The sequence below is a fragment of the Pristiophorus japonicus genome, chromosome 3 (assembly GCF_044704955.1).
Source record: "Pristiophorus japonicus isolate sPriJap1 chromosome 3, sPriJap1.hap1, whole genome shotgun sequence".
In the NCBI taxonomy this organism is placed as follows: Eukaryota; Metazoa; Chordata; class Chondrichthyes; family Pristiophoridae; genus Pristiophorus; species Pristiophorus japonicus.
Window position 1 is genome coordinate 123,554,950 of NC_091979.1, and position 17,252 is coordinate 123,572,201.

The window sequence follows — 17,252 nt, forward strand, 5'->3', positions numbered from 1 at the left end:
TTGCCTGGATGGGAATTTACCCAGATTTTTTTCTCCCTAAATTCGCCTGGGTTTTTATCTGGTTTGGCCTCTCCCAGGAGATCACATGGCTTCGGTTGGGATGGAGTGTAGAATGTTTCAGTTTAAGGGGTGCTGCAGTTGTGAGGCGGACCGGTTGGGCTGGGTGCTCTTTGCCTTTCCGTCATTGTTCATTGGTTTATATGTAACCTTCAAGGCTGCTGCCCAAGGGCCGTGTGGCTCTTTGTTGGCCGGCGTGGACACGATGGGCCGAAATGGCCTCCTTCTGCGCTGTAAATTTCTATATTTCTAATTGACTCCTCACCGTCTTTCCACCATCTACAAGGCACTAGTCAGGAGTGTGATGGAATACTTTTGACTTGCCTGGATGAATGCAGCTCCAACAACACTCAAGAAGCTCAACACCATCCGGGACAAAGCAGTCCGTTGAAATGGCACCCCATCCACCACCTTAAACATTCACTCCCTCCAACACTGGTGCACCGTGGCTACAGTATGTACCATCTACAAGATGCATTGCAGTGGTTGAAGAAGGCAGCTCACCACCACCTTTTCAAGGGCAATTAGGGATAGACAATAAATGCTGGCCTTGCCAGCAATGCCCACATCCCGTGAATGAATAAAGGAAACCTTGCTTCCAGCAACAATTGCAAGAAGCTCAAACTTCTTTGTGACCAAATCATGGCCCGGAATTTGCAGTGGTAATGACAGCAAAACTGTCAGCGTTCACCGTCATTCCCACTTTGAAACTGACAGCAACTTCATGATTTAGCGCATATGCAAATAAGCACACAAGTACAGAAGCTGTAGTCAGTCATTCCCTTCTCCACCAGAGATTGCACTGTGGAACCCCCCCCCCCACCCTAGAATGGGCAAATAATTAAAATCACACTGAAGGACGAAAACATCCCACATTCTGCTGGAATATTGCTGTAACCCCCTGCCCCCCTCCACCCGAAGCCTTGTTGAAAGAGGTGTAACTGGGTTTTTAATGGCTTATGGACTGTTGAACAACTATTCTGGCCCTGATAAACTAATTTTATATTTGTGGAATGCCAAATTTTCCCATTAATATGATTAATAATTACGTGGTTTTTGAAATAACTTTATTTTTAAGTTTCTTTGTGATATTTCAGCTTCTACTTTAATCCGATGTGTATGTCCTAATATTTATTTCACTCTCTGTAAAATTTATAAAAAGTTAATTATAATCTGTGCATTTTACTTCCTGGTTTGCTGTCTGTGAGAATTCTTCAATGTGATTGGCTGCTCTGCCTGCTTGATGACATCAATGTGGCTGGATGCTGGAGATTCACTTGATTTGGCACCAGATTGAAACAATGGTTGGGAGAGCTGAAATCAATGCCACAGCGATCGCTCTATCTTTGTGGGCAGCTTTCTGCAACGTCAGTGGTGGATTCCGGGCCAATCTGTTCAGCTGCCTCTGCTTTTGCCATCCCTTCCCCATGCCCAGGAAACCAGCCCACCCATCTGGCTCCCTCTGATCTAGTTTTGAACACCTATCCCTTTCTACTTTCTCATCCATCTCCTTTCCATTCCTTCTCTGAGCCCAACAAATTCATGAGACAACCTCCTGTTCCCTTGCCCTTATTCCCACTAAACATCTAACTTTTCTACTTCCTTTCCTGGCCTTGCTAGCTGCTATTGTTAATGGTTCCCTCTCCTCAGACCCTGTTCTCCTCCCTTTTAAAACTGTCAGCAGCAGTAGGTCCAGTGAGAAGGAGGAACTGAAGGATATCCTTATTAAGCAGGAAATTGTGTTAGGGAAATTGATGGGATTGAAGGCCGATAAATCCCTGAGGTCTGATAGTCTGCATCCCAGAGTATTTAAGGAAGTGGCCCTAGAAATAGTGGATGCATTGGTGATCATTTTCCAACAGTCTATCGACTCTGGATCAATTCTGAGGACTGGAGGGTAGCTAATGTAACACCACTTTTTAAAAAAGGAGGGAGATAGAAAACGGGTAATTATAGACCGGTTAGCCTGACATCAGTAGTGGGGAAAATGTTGGAATCAATCATTAAGGATGAAATAGCAGCGCATTTGGAAAGCAGTGACAGGATTGGTCCAAGTCAGCATGGAGTTATGAAAGGAAAATCATGCTTGACAAATCTTCTGGAATTTTTTGAGTTTGTAACTAGCGGAGTCGACAAGGGAGAGCCAGTGGATGTGATGTATTTGGACTTTCAAAAGGCACCAGATTGAAACAATGGTTGGGAGAGCTGAAATCAATGCCACAGCGATCGCTCTATCTTTGTGGGCAGCTTTCTGCAACGTCAGTGGTGGATTCCGGGCCAATCTGTTCAGCTGCCTCTGCTTTTGCCATCCCTTCCCCATGCCCAGGAAACCAGCCCACTCATCTGGCTCCCTCTGATCTAGTTTTGAACACCTATCCCTTTCTACTTTCTCATCCATCTCCTTTCCATTCCTTCTCTGAGCCCAACAAATTCATGAGACAACCTCCTGTTCCCTTGCCCTTATTCCCACTAAATTTGCGGATGACACTAAGTTGGGTGGCAGTGTGAGCTGCAAGGAGGATTCTATGAGGCTGCAGAGCGACTTGGATAGGTTAGGTGAGTGGGCAAATGCATGGCAGATGAAGTATAATGTGGATAAATGTGAGGTTATCCACTTTGGTGGTAAAAACAGAGAGACAGACTATTATCTGAATGGTGACAGATTAGGAAAAGGGCAGGTGCAAAGAGACCTGGGTGTCATGGTACATCAGTCATTGAAGGTTGGCATGCAGGTACAGCAGGCGGTTAAGAAAGCAAATGGCATGTTGGCCTTCATAGCGAGGGGATTTGAGTACAAGGGCAGGGAGGTGTTGCTACAATTGTACAGGGCCTTGGTGAGGCCACACCTGGAGTATTGTGTACAGTTTTGGTCTCCTAACCTGAGGAAGGACATTCTTGCTATTGAGGGAGTGCAGCGAAGGTTCACCAGACTGATTCCCGGGTTGGCGGGACTGACCTATCAAGAAAGACTGGATCAACTGGGCTTGTATTCACTGGAGTTCAGAAGAATGAGAGGGGACCTCATAGAAACGTTTAAAATTCTGACGGGGTTAGACAGGTTAGATGCAGGAAGAATGTTCCCAATGTTGGGGAAGTCCAGAACCAGGGGACACAGTCTAAGGATAAGGGGGAAGCCATTTAGGACTGAGATGACGAGGAATTTCTTCACCCAGAGAGTGGTGAACCTGTGGAATTCTCTACCACAGAAAGTTGCTGAGGCCAATTCACTAAATATATTCAAAAAGGAGTTAGATGAAGTCCTTACTACTAGGGGAATCAAGGGGTATGGTGAGAAAGCAGGAATGGGGTACTGAAGTTGCATGTTCAGCCATGAACTCATTGAATGGTGGTGCAGGCTAGAAGGGCCGAATGGCCTACTCCTGCACCTATTTTCTATGTTTCTATGTTTCTATGTCCCACACAAGAGACTGGTGTGCAAAATCAAAGCGCATGGTATTGGGGGTAATGTACTGACGTGGATAGAGAACTGGTTGGCAGACAGGAAGCAGAGGGTCAGGATAAACGGGTCCTTTTCAGAATGGCAGGCAGTGACTAGTGGAGTGCCGCAGGGCTCAGTGCTGGGCCCCCAGCTCTTTACAATATACATTAATGATTTAGATGAAGGAATTGAGTGTAATATCTCCAAGCTTGCGGATGACACTAAATTGGTGGCAGTGTGAACTGTGAGGAGGACACTAAGAGGTTGCAGGGTGACTTGGACAGGTTAGATGAGTGGGCAAATGCATGGCAGATGTAGTATAATGTGGATAAATGTGAGGTTATCCATTTGGGGGCAAAAACACGAAGGCAGAATATTATCTGGATGGCGGCAGATTAGGAAAAGGGAAGGTGCAACGAGACCTGGGTGTCATGGTTCATCAGTCACTGAAAGCTGGCATGCAGGTACAGCAGGCGGTGAAGAAGGCAAATGGTATATTGGCCTTCATAGTTAGGGGATTTGAGTATAGGAGCAGGGAGGTCTTACTGCAGTTGTACAGGGCCTTAGTGAAGCCTCACCCGGAATATTGTGTACAGTTTTGGTCTCCTAATCTGAGGAAGGACATTCGTGCTATTGAGGGAGTGCAGCGAAGGTTCACCAGACTGATTCCAGGGATGGCTGGACTGTCATATGAGGAGAGATTGGATCAACTGGGCCTTTATTCACTGGAGTTTAGAAGGATGAGAGGGGATCTCATAGAAACGTATAACATTCTGACGGGACTGGACAGGTTAGATGCGGGAAGAATGTTCACGATATTGGGGAAGTCCAGAACCAGGAGACATAGTCTTAGGATAAGGGGCAGGCCATTTAGGACTGAGATGAGGAGAAACTTCTTCACTCAGAGAGTTGTTAACCTATGGAATTCCCTGCCGCAGAGAGTTGTTGATGCCAGTTCATAGGATATATTCAAGAGGGAGTTAGATATTGCCCTTACGGCTAAGGGGATCAAGGGGTATGGAGAGAAAGCAGGAAAAGGGTACTGAGGGAATGATCAGCCATGATCTTATTGAATGGCGGTGCAGGTTCGAGGGGCCGAATGGCCGACCCCTGCACCTATTTTCTATGTTTCTAACCTCCTCCTCAACATAGAACTTATATCCATGCAAATTACTGCCCCACACCCTTTCTTCTTCACAGTCTTTTTCAATTTCCTACAGCTACACATTGGTAAGACCTGAAGTCATCCAACAAACTCAGTATCTTTGCAACCAATTCTATTCCCCTTCTCAACCACTGTCTCAGGTTGAAGCAGAATATTCACAACCTTATTCAACGCTGAGCTAAACTTTCAACCCCATAAAATCTCCTTCACAAAGACTGCCTGCTACAGCTTCCTCAAGCCCTCCACTCACCGTCACTCCCCCACACCTTCCAAACACTCCACTCATCTAACTTTTGCCTTTTGTACATTCCCTCTGCTTTCACACAATCATTGGTGACTGTGCTCTCAACTACCTAGGCCACATCCTGAATTTGCTCCCTAAATCTTTCTGCCTCTCCACCTACCTCTCCTCCTTTAAGACCCTCCTCAAAACGGGACCCTTCACAAAGGTTTTGATTACCTCTTCTCATCTGTCCTTCTTTAGCTCAGCATCCATTTTTTTTAGTTATGCCTCTGTGAAGCACTTCAGCACTTTTTTCTACATTAAAGGTGCAATAAAACTGCAAGCTACTGTTGGATAAATATTTGAAGCAGAGAAAGATACAAGATTACAGAGATTCATTTCTGATTGCAGTGGGAAAGTGCCTGCACAGACACAATGGGCCAAATAGTGTCCTGTGCTGTAAGTTTCTATTGTTCTATGGAAGACCAATATCTACAATATAGTAAATATCTTACAACTCCACACATTTCTGGTTAACTCTTTCCATTGTAAATTCTTATGTCCACATCTATAACGGAAACTGTCCTATAAACTAGTTAGAAACTAAGGATGCCTAAAAATGTATATGGTTATGCGATTAAAACTGTGACGCAAAAAATGCTGTGTTTAAATAGTTATGTTCGAATTGCAGATGAAAATCTCCTTGGATCAAGTAGATGCTTAGAAGTGCCAATGCAAATGGTAATAATGTGAATGGCAATCAGTAATTTTTTTTTCAAATATTGACAACTCTAAAAATTTTAAATTACACTTGTTTCTGCACGTTAGCAAAGCTTAAAAAAATTATTTCTTGAAAGCTGTGTTTTGCACATTGGCTACTAAAATTATTTTATCCAAAGATGAACAATAACACAAGTTGTGCACTGCTGTATTTTGAAAACAGCTTAATTTAACCTTAACAATTACAAAACAATTTTACCTCTGAGCCTCATAAAACAAATGAAATAATGTTGAATTTTTTTTCTAAGATTTGTTCAAATATATAAGCTAATTTTAAGATAAATCTCACCTGTTCTTCTGTCACAGTTTTCATCATGGTTGAACTTTTTCCCATTTTCTTCCTAATTAGAGTTTGTTCTTTTTCATACTCCGTCATTAAAATCACTGGTGCTACTTCAGCAACTTTGGGTTCTTGGACATACTCTGTTACTAATTCTGTTCGATATATTACCTCCTGGTGTTCCTTCATGTAAAGCTCATAATCAGCTAAAAATAAATTACATCAAAATTAGAACAGCATAGGAGTTATATAAAATACTGAAATCCTCGAGTTATTAATATAGAATGTCAATAGGGTACTTTATCTTCTACTCAGACTGGAGAGATATTAACAGTAGTGTCCCACTGGAGTCAGTGTTAGGACCATTGCTTTTCTCTCTCTCTCTATCTATATAATACATATATATATATATAATGATTTGGACCTGGGTGAAAGAGGCACATGAAAATTTGCTAACCACAGAAAAATAGGAACCATGGTTAACTATGAAGAAGACTATAAGCAACTTCAGATCTCAATTTGAGCAAATAGATGCTGGATGACATTTAATGTGAGATAATTTGAGAGGATGAATGAGAGAAAATATACACGAAATCGTAAAACTTTATTAAAATAGAAAAGCTGAGTCACTTAGAGGTTCAGATACACAAATTTATAAAAGTGGGAGGACAAGTTGATAAAGAAAAGAAAATGGGAGCCAAGGTCTTATAAATAGGATTATAGGAGTATAAAAACAAAACGGCAATGCCTGTGCAAATCATTGGTTAGGCTCCAGTTAGAATATTATATCCAGTTTCGGCTCTCTACTTTAAAAGGGTGTCAAGGCCAGGGAAAGGTTACACAAGAGATTCATTAAGTTTACACCATGGATACTGGGACTTTATGAAAAGAGACTAGAAAAACTGGGTATTTTTTCATTAGCATAAAGAAGTTTAAGATGAGATTGGTTAGAGGTGTGCAAAATTATGTACAACTTTCATAAGCGAAATAGGAAAAAACTATTTCCACTGTTAACTAGAGGGAACAAATTAAAAATCATGAGAATCATAAAATCTTACAGCACAGAAGGAAGGCATTCGGTACGTCACACCTGTGGCGGCTCTTTGAAAGAGCCAAATGTATAAAGAGAGGTTCGAACTTTTTTGACAGAGAAGAAAAGACTTGGATTTATATAGCGCCTTTCATGACCACCAGACGTCTCAAAGCGCTTTACAGCCAATGCAGCACTTTTGGAGTGTAGTCAGTGTTGTAATGTAGGAAACGCGGCATTCAATTTGCACACAAGCAAGTTCTCACAAACACCAATGTGATAATGACCAGATAATCTGTTTTTTTATGTTATATTAATTAAGGGATAAATATTGGCCTGGACACTGGTGATAGCTCCTCTGTTCTTCTTCGAAATAGTGCCATGGGATCTTTGATGTCCACTTGAGAGAGCTGACGGGGGGCCTCGGTTTAACGTCCCATCTGAAAGACGGTATTAGCTATGGAATGTCCAACCAGAAACAGTGATAGAAGCAGAATGGAAAATAGCTTTTAAAAGGGAAATGGATAAATATCTGGAAAATAAAAAAATAAAGGGGTATTGGCAGGGCAATTGGACGAAGTAGATAGATCTTTCAGAGAGTCAACACGAATCTGATGGACTGAATGCCTTCCTTCTGTGCTGTAACAGGAGTACTTGTTTAAAAAAAAATCACTCTTGCAAATTTTAAAGTTCATTTAATAAAAACAAATGATTTAGTCATTACCTAAATTTTTTAAAAATTATCTCAAAAATAATTTGATTATCATAGTAATTAAATACCACCTCAATGATTCAGCTGTTAGAGAAAATGGACTGATTTTAACTATCAATTGTTTTAATGGCTACATACCTTCCTCCAGCAGTTGAGCTGATGCGGAAATTTCTCCATGTTGATTACGAACAACAATGGAATATTCACCCGCATCATCTGCAAAAGTCATGGAAATCTCAAGTTTGCATTCTCCCATTTCTTTGTTGTAGCTCACTTTGTACCTAGAGGGAAATAATGCACTTTAGCATAAAATCTCGAGAATCAGAAAGAAGAAAAATCATGATGAGTATAAGAAGATATGGAACAAGAAAAGGATAGGCAGGCTATTACACTCACTCCGTTCACAGAGCGCATAGAAAGTGTGATATCACAGACTCTGCCCAACCCATTCGATCACCCGATTCTACAAAATTACCCCTTGCCTTGAAAGATAAATCAAGTGAACCCCAGAATATTAATCTAATCTTACATTCTATATTATTGTATATATCATTGCCTTCCTTGATATGACACTTTGTTGGTCCCAGGAGTTCAGGAACCAACATGAGATTGAAACAAAAAAACTGTAAATACTGGAAGTTATCAAGAAGCATCATATTCCATGCAACATTTAACTACATGTGTGTTCAAACTTATATCTATCAATCCTATTCCTGCTGATATATTCATCAGTTCTGTTTGAAAGGTATTGATTAATGCAGCATTAATGACTTTAACGTCATAAACACATTACTTTCACAGCCCACATTAAATCTATCTTTTCTTGGATTCTACCTGACCAATTTATTTTCTGAAAAATTGGTTCCTTAAAGGAGCAGTTCTGGCTTTGGTTGAGAGTTTTTTTTTCGATATACAACTATGTGGTGAAAAATACATCTGATTTTATGTCTGCTTATTGATTTTATACTCGTACATTAGTGCTCACAGCCCAAGTTAAATGTTTGCATTACTCTCTGGAATTTAAAAGTCTGGATTATGTCTGGTTCTCAATCTTCCTTCCTCCAATGAAAACAACTTCAGTTTTGTGAATCCCTCTTCATAAATTAGTGTCCTAGGTCTCAGACTGATCCCTGCCTCTGCAGGAACACTCTGCAACACATTAACTTTAGTGTTTTATACTATTTTTCCCATTCTCTCATGAACACACAGATTTATGATGAGCTCTGATTCCATGGGGGCCAAACACCCTTTAGCACGTCACCCAAATGGCTGTCTTTCACAATCAATGTGTTATTTGACTGTGAAAGTATTGCAGCTGGTTTCACTGGATACATCTGGTTAATTTTTCCCTCTTTAGATCAGTTGTGTTCAATGAGGTTTTCGCATTAAACCAGTTATGCTGAGTTCAATTGTACCCATACTTGACTGAGATCAACTAACTCAGCACAGACCAGGAATTGAACCTGGAACATTCTTAGTTTGTTTGGCTCAGAGATACATTGTCTTTTCATCTGCACCATCAGGGACTCCTCAATGTTCTTTTCATGATAGTGTGTTACTGACCCAATAATTCAAACATGGCTTCCCCAATGACCTATGCAAGATTAGAATAACTTGTATGCTTCTGAAATATATCCCAGTACATGATTAGCTTCACACTGACTGATCATTCATTCATTAGTTGTTTGTGGGTCCTAAAGAACATGTGCTAAGCTATTGAAACATTAAATTTACAATTTTGGACTCACAATGAGCACAAATCAGAGAATTGAGGTAACTCCAACTTGCACTCCACAAACACAAAACCACACTTCCTGTTTAAACAGTTTAAAATAATAATTTAGCTGCACAACTATCTTTTTTCACGTCAGTTAATGTTCCAATTTCAAAGAATGAAAAGTGACATTAGTTGGTTGTCTTTAAATTAACAATGGCTCAGCATGAAGATTTAAGTGCTGCTTAACAGAATGTTATACCTGTATCCAGTTGTTAATGGAATTCCAGTTTTTCGCCAGTAAACATGTGGTTTAGGGATACCTCCAATCTGACAATCAAAAATGACACTTCCACCTTCAATTAGTTTCTGTACTATCGGTTTCCTGATGAAGAAAGGAGTGACTCCAGCAGCACTTTCCACTGATTCAGCTGCAACACTGACCCCTGATAGAGTTTCCACTCTCATTTCAACTCTGGAAATACACAAATACTGGGGTTGAATTTGATTTGGTGGACCATTATGAATTATTTGTTTTTTAGCAGGAATTCACATAGCTTTTTATATTATTTGTTACTACACATTCAATGTACAGTACAGCAGGTCTAAGAATATCTTTCGTAGAATAAAAATAGAAGGAAACTATCAGCAATAAAAATACAATAAATATGATTAACTGTTTCACCTTTTTTAACAGTAATATTTTAAGATTGTAAATACCGTTTCATTTCGGAACCAGTTTGCTCAGATACAACAAAGGCTTCGTCTCTGCTCTCAATCTCTTCTGACACTACAAAAGTACAAACAATAAATTAGTTCCAATGTGGCTTGGACAGAACGTTGTTCAGCAAATTTTAATCATCTTTGGTAACCTTACTAAAACACATACCTTGAACAAGAAGGTAGCAAGAACTGCTAGTAGTACCAGCATCATTGGTGGCAGTACATGTAAAGCGGCCGCTATCTTCTGCAAAGGCTTCCCTGATTGTTATACGGGCAATACCTTTTTCGAAGGTTATTTGGAAATCAATGGAACTTTCAATGTGATAGTCTTCTCTAAACCACATCACGGTTGGGGTAGGGTGCCCTGTGATTTCACATGCTAGGGTCACAGATTCACCTTCCACTACAGTCACATTTTTTAAGCCCTGCAAAAAGTAGGGTACAATTAAGTGCCTAAAAAATTAAAAAAGCTAATATAAAGCATTCAAATGCAAACTGAACCATTTAAAAATCATTTTCGTATGAACTAATTGCTTACAGAAACAAAACTCGGTGGGGTAAGTGGAACCACTGTTGGAATTGGTAGAGCAGCAACTTCTATGACCTGGAAAAACAGCAAGTAAAGTAGCAAGTAAGAAATTAGACCCTATTATACAACTTGTAAAATAGGTTTAGGAGAGTGTTACACATCAATTAGAAACATGGGAAAGAGCTTCCTGCAGAGGACTCACATCTCCAGGCTGTCACACCACTGAGTTATCAGTCCCATAATTAAAAGAATGATACCATGTTATGTTGTGATAAAAGTTTAAGAGGACAGAGGGGCAAGATGGAAATGTTGTTAGCTTTGCTCAAGATCAGGAGCTAAACTTTTTGCAATATTTGCTACTGTTAATTTTTAGGGAGCACACAAAGTTAGGGCACACTACTGGGTAATTAACAAACCTGCTCTTCTTCTGCTTCATATTGATCTTCCTCATGTTCAACATCAAATTCAGCTTCAAGTGAGCCTGAAATACTTAAACCTAGATGCCTGTGCATCTCAGTATCAAACCGTGTCTCATACACGTCTGTTCTTTCTCTAATACGAGGCTGGGGAGAGACACTCTCCTCTGTCACAATTCTGGCCTCTTTTAACACAGGAGGTTTCACTGGCTTGGTAACCTTCACAGCAGAAGACGCTGACAACTCTTTTTCCAGAGTAACAATCGCAGTTCCTGCTATAGAAACCTAACCAAGCCAAGAAGAATAAAGTTATATTATTTACAAACTATTTTAAGTTTTTAAATTACTGGTCACAATGACAGAGATGGATGGGATTATTGGGTTAGCTAAATTAGATGGCCTTTTTGGAAAATGTGTGAGCATGAAAACGAAATGATCAATAGGAAAAAAGGAACTCATCGTTTTGAAAACATTGAGGTAATAGTGAAAGGTATGTCCAAACAGCTTCTTACAAATATGAAGTGTTAGATTCAAAGAACTTGTGTTAATGCTCTATAACTGTTAAAAATAAACTATTAGTATAAATGATGAAGGTAAGAAAATGTACTTGTGAAAATGTAAAATGAATGACAACAAAAATAGCAAATAGCAATATGGCCCAGAATTTGCTGGTACGGGGCTTCTCACGGCATATCCCTTTTATCATATTTTTTTCATCACCCTTCAGCTCAAAAATGCTTTGCTCTACAAATTGCTGGAAGTGTGATCTAATAATGGTATGGTGAGGTCAACGGGGCATCTGGGACCTTGGTGAATGACAGGACTAACAGTCGATCTCTTCAACCAATCAGATTTAAAGATAGAGAAAGAAACAGAGCTAATCGTGGAGAAGGAAATAGAGTGAATTAGAGTCAAATTAGATACAGAAAGAAAAATAGAGAGAGAAAGAAAGATTAGATTAAGAGTGAAAGAAAAAAAGTCAGAAAAGAAAAGATTTTTTAAAATTTTAAATTTCAAATTTTGAAAACCGCTAGGAACAGTTTACTACTTGCAGGAAAGAGACTCCACAGTTTCATTTGTTCCCTTTCTGGGCTGGAAAGATTGAATGGAACTGCAGGAACTTCAATATTGTAATGAAAAGGATCTTTACATCATTAAGTACCAGCCCTATCTTTCTGCGGCAAGTTTAATGCATTTTAATAGCGCAAATGCAGCAATTTCTCGAAACTCATGGAGAGGTCGACAGCGAGATCCCATTTTCACGAAGCTAACAGCAGAGCGGCGCAAATTGTTCAACAATTTGTGGTGATCTGCAACTCACGATGTATCTTTTCCTCACCACAAATTGCTGGATTATTTACATACAAATAACAGCGAGCGCATTAAATTGCCATTATTTTCCTAGCAAATTCTGGGCCAATATATATAAAATTATCTTTTAATCCAGATATAAACTTGAAAAAACTTATTATACTGTATGGCAGGGAAATAACAACTTCTAATGTAAGCTGTTTAATGCTTGTCAAAAATAGCTTGAGATATGATATCTGCCGTCTCAGCAAAATTAGCCCCGTAATTAATTATGTAACAGGTGGAACCTCCCTTATCCAGAATTACCTTATTCGGAACCACCCCTCGTCCAGAACCATTCCTGGCCACTGGGTGGCGCATGTGCAGAACTCCGACATAAACAAATTGAAATGGTTCCTCGCTGCCGACTCCTGCAATCGCTGGCCTGACCCCGCGATTCACCGCCCCCGTCCCCCTCATGATCTCTCTGCCGCACTCCCAGCCCCAAGCCAGCCAGCCCCAATATCCCCTTGCTCAGTAACTGTACCGCCCAATTTAACATGACTACCACTCGTCCGGAAAAATCCCTTATCCAGAACAGGCCAGGTCCCGAGGGTTCCGGATAAAGGAGGTTCAACTTGTACTGATTTCTAAAATTGCTCAAATGATTGGATTATAAAACCTTTTCCTGATATTTAATAAGAAGTTTTCCATAAAATAAATGATAACAATATCCACCATTTATGGTTTTCTTGTATGTTTTATCATATCTAGCCAATCAATCTCTAAAAACGTTGGGGTAGAAATTGGATCTCCTGCGCCTGTTTTATAGGTGTAAAACAGGCACAACAAGGGCCAATTTCAAGGACCAACATCCCGCGCAAAGTACATTTGAAAGATGTCCACCACAACATTGGATCGGGCCTTAGTGGTTGTGTAAAACAGAGATTCGACAAATATACAAACGAAGAGCCTGACACCTGTTTTAGGCCCCCTCTGGGAAATTGAGTAGCAGTGCACAAAGTAGGAACTGGGCCTGCTCCGCTCTGGACCCTTCTGCAGCCACCAACCAAAAGTATCTTTAAAAAAAAATGTTAAAGTCGTTTCTGTGGAGCCATGAGGAAGGAGCAGGAATACTCTCCTGACTTCACAGTACACACGATCGCTGCCCCTCTTCCATTGCCACTCCACGCTCTCTTAAAATCAGCCGCCCTCCCAACCAGGACTTACCATATTTTTTAAATGGAGAAGCTACCTGTGAAGATTTGGCAAGAGCCGACAGCTCGCCCAAATAACATTACTGATTACCAAGACCGGTTGGGGCTCCCATTTCAAGCCCGATTTAAGGAATTTTCTTCCCAGTGTCCCTAGCATGTGTGTCAATCATTATTGACATGACATATTCCATTATAATGCATATCCACTTGGCTTATTCCATTAGAAGGCATTTATAATTATTTATAACCTTGTCTCAATGCTTGCATGGTACATCCACAAGCCTTTGTTTACATGGCGGGAATTATGAGAAATTTACAGGAATATTTTCCCTAAATTGATAAGACTCTTGTTAAACAAAGTATATGGATTTTCCTTTTCTAATTTCTCTAGCTACAGTTTTCTTTTATTAGCAAAAACCTCATTTGATAGTCCTGTCTATTTAATATTTAATATTATAAGCTTTTTGTTTATTTGCCTGCCATACAGAATTTTCACCCTTACCTCTTGGGTTGTTTCTGGTTTGGCTACAGTGATTTTTGAAACAGTGAAGTGAGGAATTGTACTGGAAAGTTTGTGGTCCAGGTGTACTGCAGATTCTGATGCTCTTTCAATCTATAGCAACCAACAAAATCTTTATTATTATGTTTAATTCAGCGTGTAATGATAAAATTGAAAAAAAGTTCTGTCAAGATGATCTTCATAGTTAACAAGAATAACAGAATCTTTGTAATGTTAACTTGTTGTTTTATGAGTTAAATGATGTCTAACCTGTGAAATGTGTTTTTCAGCTTGTTCGCCATAGGAAATTTGTGTTTTTGTTGGCACAATAACTGTCTCTTTTCTGACAGTTGTGGTGACAACTTGTTGTTCAGCAGGGGCTGTTCGTTTCTCAGCAGAAAACTCAGTGGTGCTTTGACATACACCACGCTGTGCATATTCATACTCCATAGATGTCTCTTCTGAACGCACTCCTTCAGCATACACAGGATGTCTAGTACGTGCTTGATCCACAGCAGCCAATACCTTAGCCACAGCTTCAGCCTTTTTGCCAACCTCAATCTGCAGACAACAAGGGCTAAGTCTGCGAGAGCACGCATAGTCTAATCTTAAATTTCACAAGATTAACTATGACCTTCAAAAGCAATACCATATTGGGCTTTGACTGATGTATCACATTGTGTTCTGAGAATATATTTCTTGTTAACAATTTGCTGAAAGTTTATTTTATGTTTTAAAGACATCTGTTATTTTCAAAAGATGGTTGATTTGTTAATCAAAACAAACATAATAAATACAAAATTTTAAAAATAGGAAACTTTTGGTTTCTTTCCTTAATTGTCAAAGATTTGAGTTACAAAATAAATTGGTATTGCTTTTGAGAGCAAAATGCACACTACACATTAATGCATTTATAACCAATACAAATTTTAAGCAAACGATCTAAAATTACATGACATGTACGTGCAAGGTGGTACACACTTGACAGAGGAGCAGTGATGAAATTCAGGGAGATAAGAAAAAGGGAGAAATGCAAAAATCGAAGACGTACAAGTACAGAGAAGTACTAGTGAAACTAAGTGATACAGCTACAGGGGAAAAGTAGTAAAACTAAGGGGTATATAAAAAACGTTTAATGTTTACATGAGAATGTGACAGTGACATTTATTATGAGAGCAAAAGGCTATCTTTTTGTAACAAATATGTGAATTAAAAGTAATTCTTCATTGTTATTCAAACTACCTGATCCTCAACTGGTTGTGCTTGTACTGTGAACACATGTTTCTCTGAAGTACTTCGTTCTGTGGTACTGGTTACAGTAACTGGTTCGCGTACCCTGGCTTGGTCAACAGCGGCTACTACAGTAGCTACAGCTGTTGTTTTTTCTATGCCATGCTCTATCTGAATTAATTGCAGCAAAAAACAGATTGATTTTGTTATATATGCCATGTAACTAAATATCAAAAAATTGTTTGCAAAATGAAACTGTATTGGTGTAACATTCAAAATGCAATTGCATATACATACATTTGAAAAGCATAACCATAACAAATTAGATTATTAAGTCTTTACAGATATAAAATGTTTTTCTCATACAATCAAGCAGGAAATTGGTTCGTTTTGCACAGATCTATTTTAATCTACTTTCACTGTGGGTTTAAAATTTATCAAATTCAATATATCTGAACTGCCCACATAATTGAATTAGGACTGGTCTGAATTATTAACAATGATTTGTTTTTCGCAGAACTTGGTCATGCTTGATGAAAATGCAAATTTGTCTTACCTCTTTGCCACCAATTGAAGCACCAACAGCCGCACTTCCTTCAACTGTGATAGCTTTAGCAGCACCAGCAGCTCCTTCAACTGTGGTAACTCTAGTCGATCGTTCAACTGTGGTAACTCTAGCAGCTCCAGCAGATCGTTCGACTGTGGTAACTCTAGCAGCTCCAGCAGCTCCTTCAACTGTGGTAACTATAGCAGTTCGTTCAGCTGTGGTAATTCTAGGAGCACCAGCAGATCTTTCAACTGTGATCATTCTAGCAGCTCCAGCAGCACCGGCACCTCCTTCAATTCTAGCAGCTCCAGCAGCACTGGCACCTCCTTCAATTCTAGCAGCTCCAGCAGCACCGGCACCTCCTTCAATTCTAGCAGCTCCAGCAGCACCGGCACCTCCTTCAATTCTAGCAGCTCCAGCAGCACCGGCACCTCCTTCAATTCTAGCAGCTCCAGCAGCACCGGCACCTCCTTCAATTCTAGCAGCTCCAGCAGCACCGGCACCTCCTTCAATTCTAGCAGCTCCAGCAGCACCGGCACCTCCTTCAATTCTAGCAGCTCCAGCAGCACCGGCACCTCCTTCAATTCTAGCAGCTCCAGCAGCACCGGCACCTCCTTCAATTCTAGCAGCTCCAGCAGCACTGGCACCTCCTTCAATTCTAGCAGCTCCAGCAGCACCGGCACCTCCTTCAATTCTAGCAGCTCCAGCAGCACCGGCACCTCCTTCAATTCTAGCAGCTCCAGCAGCACCGGCACCTCCTTCAATTCTAGCAGCTCCAGCAGCACCGGCACCTCCTTCAATTCTAGCAGCTCCAGCAGCACTGGCACCTCCTTCAATTCTAGCAGCTCCAGTGATTGTCATCTGTCCATGGACTCCATATCTCCCTTCCCATTTTTCTTCTCTATGAATCTGTGTAGTGCTTGTGGCTAATCTGCTCTCTCTCATTTGTGCTTCAGTTGTTGAAACATAGCCTGCCTGCTTCCAAGGAGGTATAACTTCTGAAGCAACAACTGTAGTTGTCAGAGATTTGCGAGAAAGAAGTGGAGATTTAACGGATCTGATAGGTGATGTTGAGAGTCTTCCAGCTGGAGACACGGATCTGTATAAAAAAAAAAATTAGCAGCATTTTAAATGTAAATCATTCATTCATAGCATCAGATGCAGTGGTGCTATTCTCACTTTCAAGTAGCAAACCTGCCTTTGATCACAACATATACAAGAAGTATTTTTATTCTTCCAAACAGGATCTTGTTGTGTATAGCGAGGGGAATAGAACATAAGCTTGAGGAATAATAATGAGCTTTGTATAGAGCACTGGTTCAGACTTACCTGGAGTAATATGTACAATTCTGCTCAGCATACTAGAGACCTTGGAGGGGGTACAGTGGAGGGAAACTAAAC

The 17,252-nt window shown here is 40.2% G+C and overlaps 1 protein-coding gene across 2 annotated transcripts in view; it reads right to left on the bottom strand.

Annotated features, from left to right (window-relative positions):
* ttn.2 (titin, tandem duplicate 2) overlaps positions 1-17,252 on the bottom strand; it is a 413,561-nt gene that overhangs the window by 385,223 nt on the left and 11,086 nt on the right. For both annotated transcript variants that reach the window (XM_070875791.1, XM_070875789.1), the window contains exons 7-17: positions 15,861-16,950; positions 15,317-15,475; positions 14,345-14,635; positions 14,078-14,188; positions 11,069-11,353; positions 10,662-10,727; positions 10,290-10,548; positions 10,121-10,190; positions 9,663-9,875; positions 7,825-7,967; positions 5,954-6,150 (exon numbers count right to left, since the gene is read on the bottom strand). In XM_070875791.1, the coding sequence (XP_070731892.1) occupies positions 5,954-6,150; positions 7,825-7,967; positions 9,663-9,875; positions 10,121-10,190; positions 10,290-10,548; positions 10,662-10,727; positions 11,069-11,353; positions 14,078-14,188; positions 14,345-14,635; positions 15,317-15,475; positions 15,861-16,950 (2,884 nt within the window). The remainder of the gene's footprint in view (positions 1-5,953; positions 6,151-7,824; positions 7,968-9,662; positions 9,876-10,120; positions 10,191-10,289; positions 10,549-10,661; positions 10,728-11,068; positions 11,354-14,077; positions 14,189-14,344; positions 14,636-15,316; positions 15,476-15,860; positions 16,951-17,252) is intronic.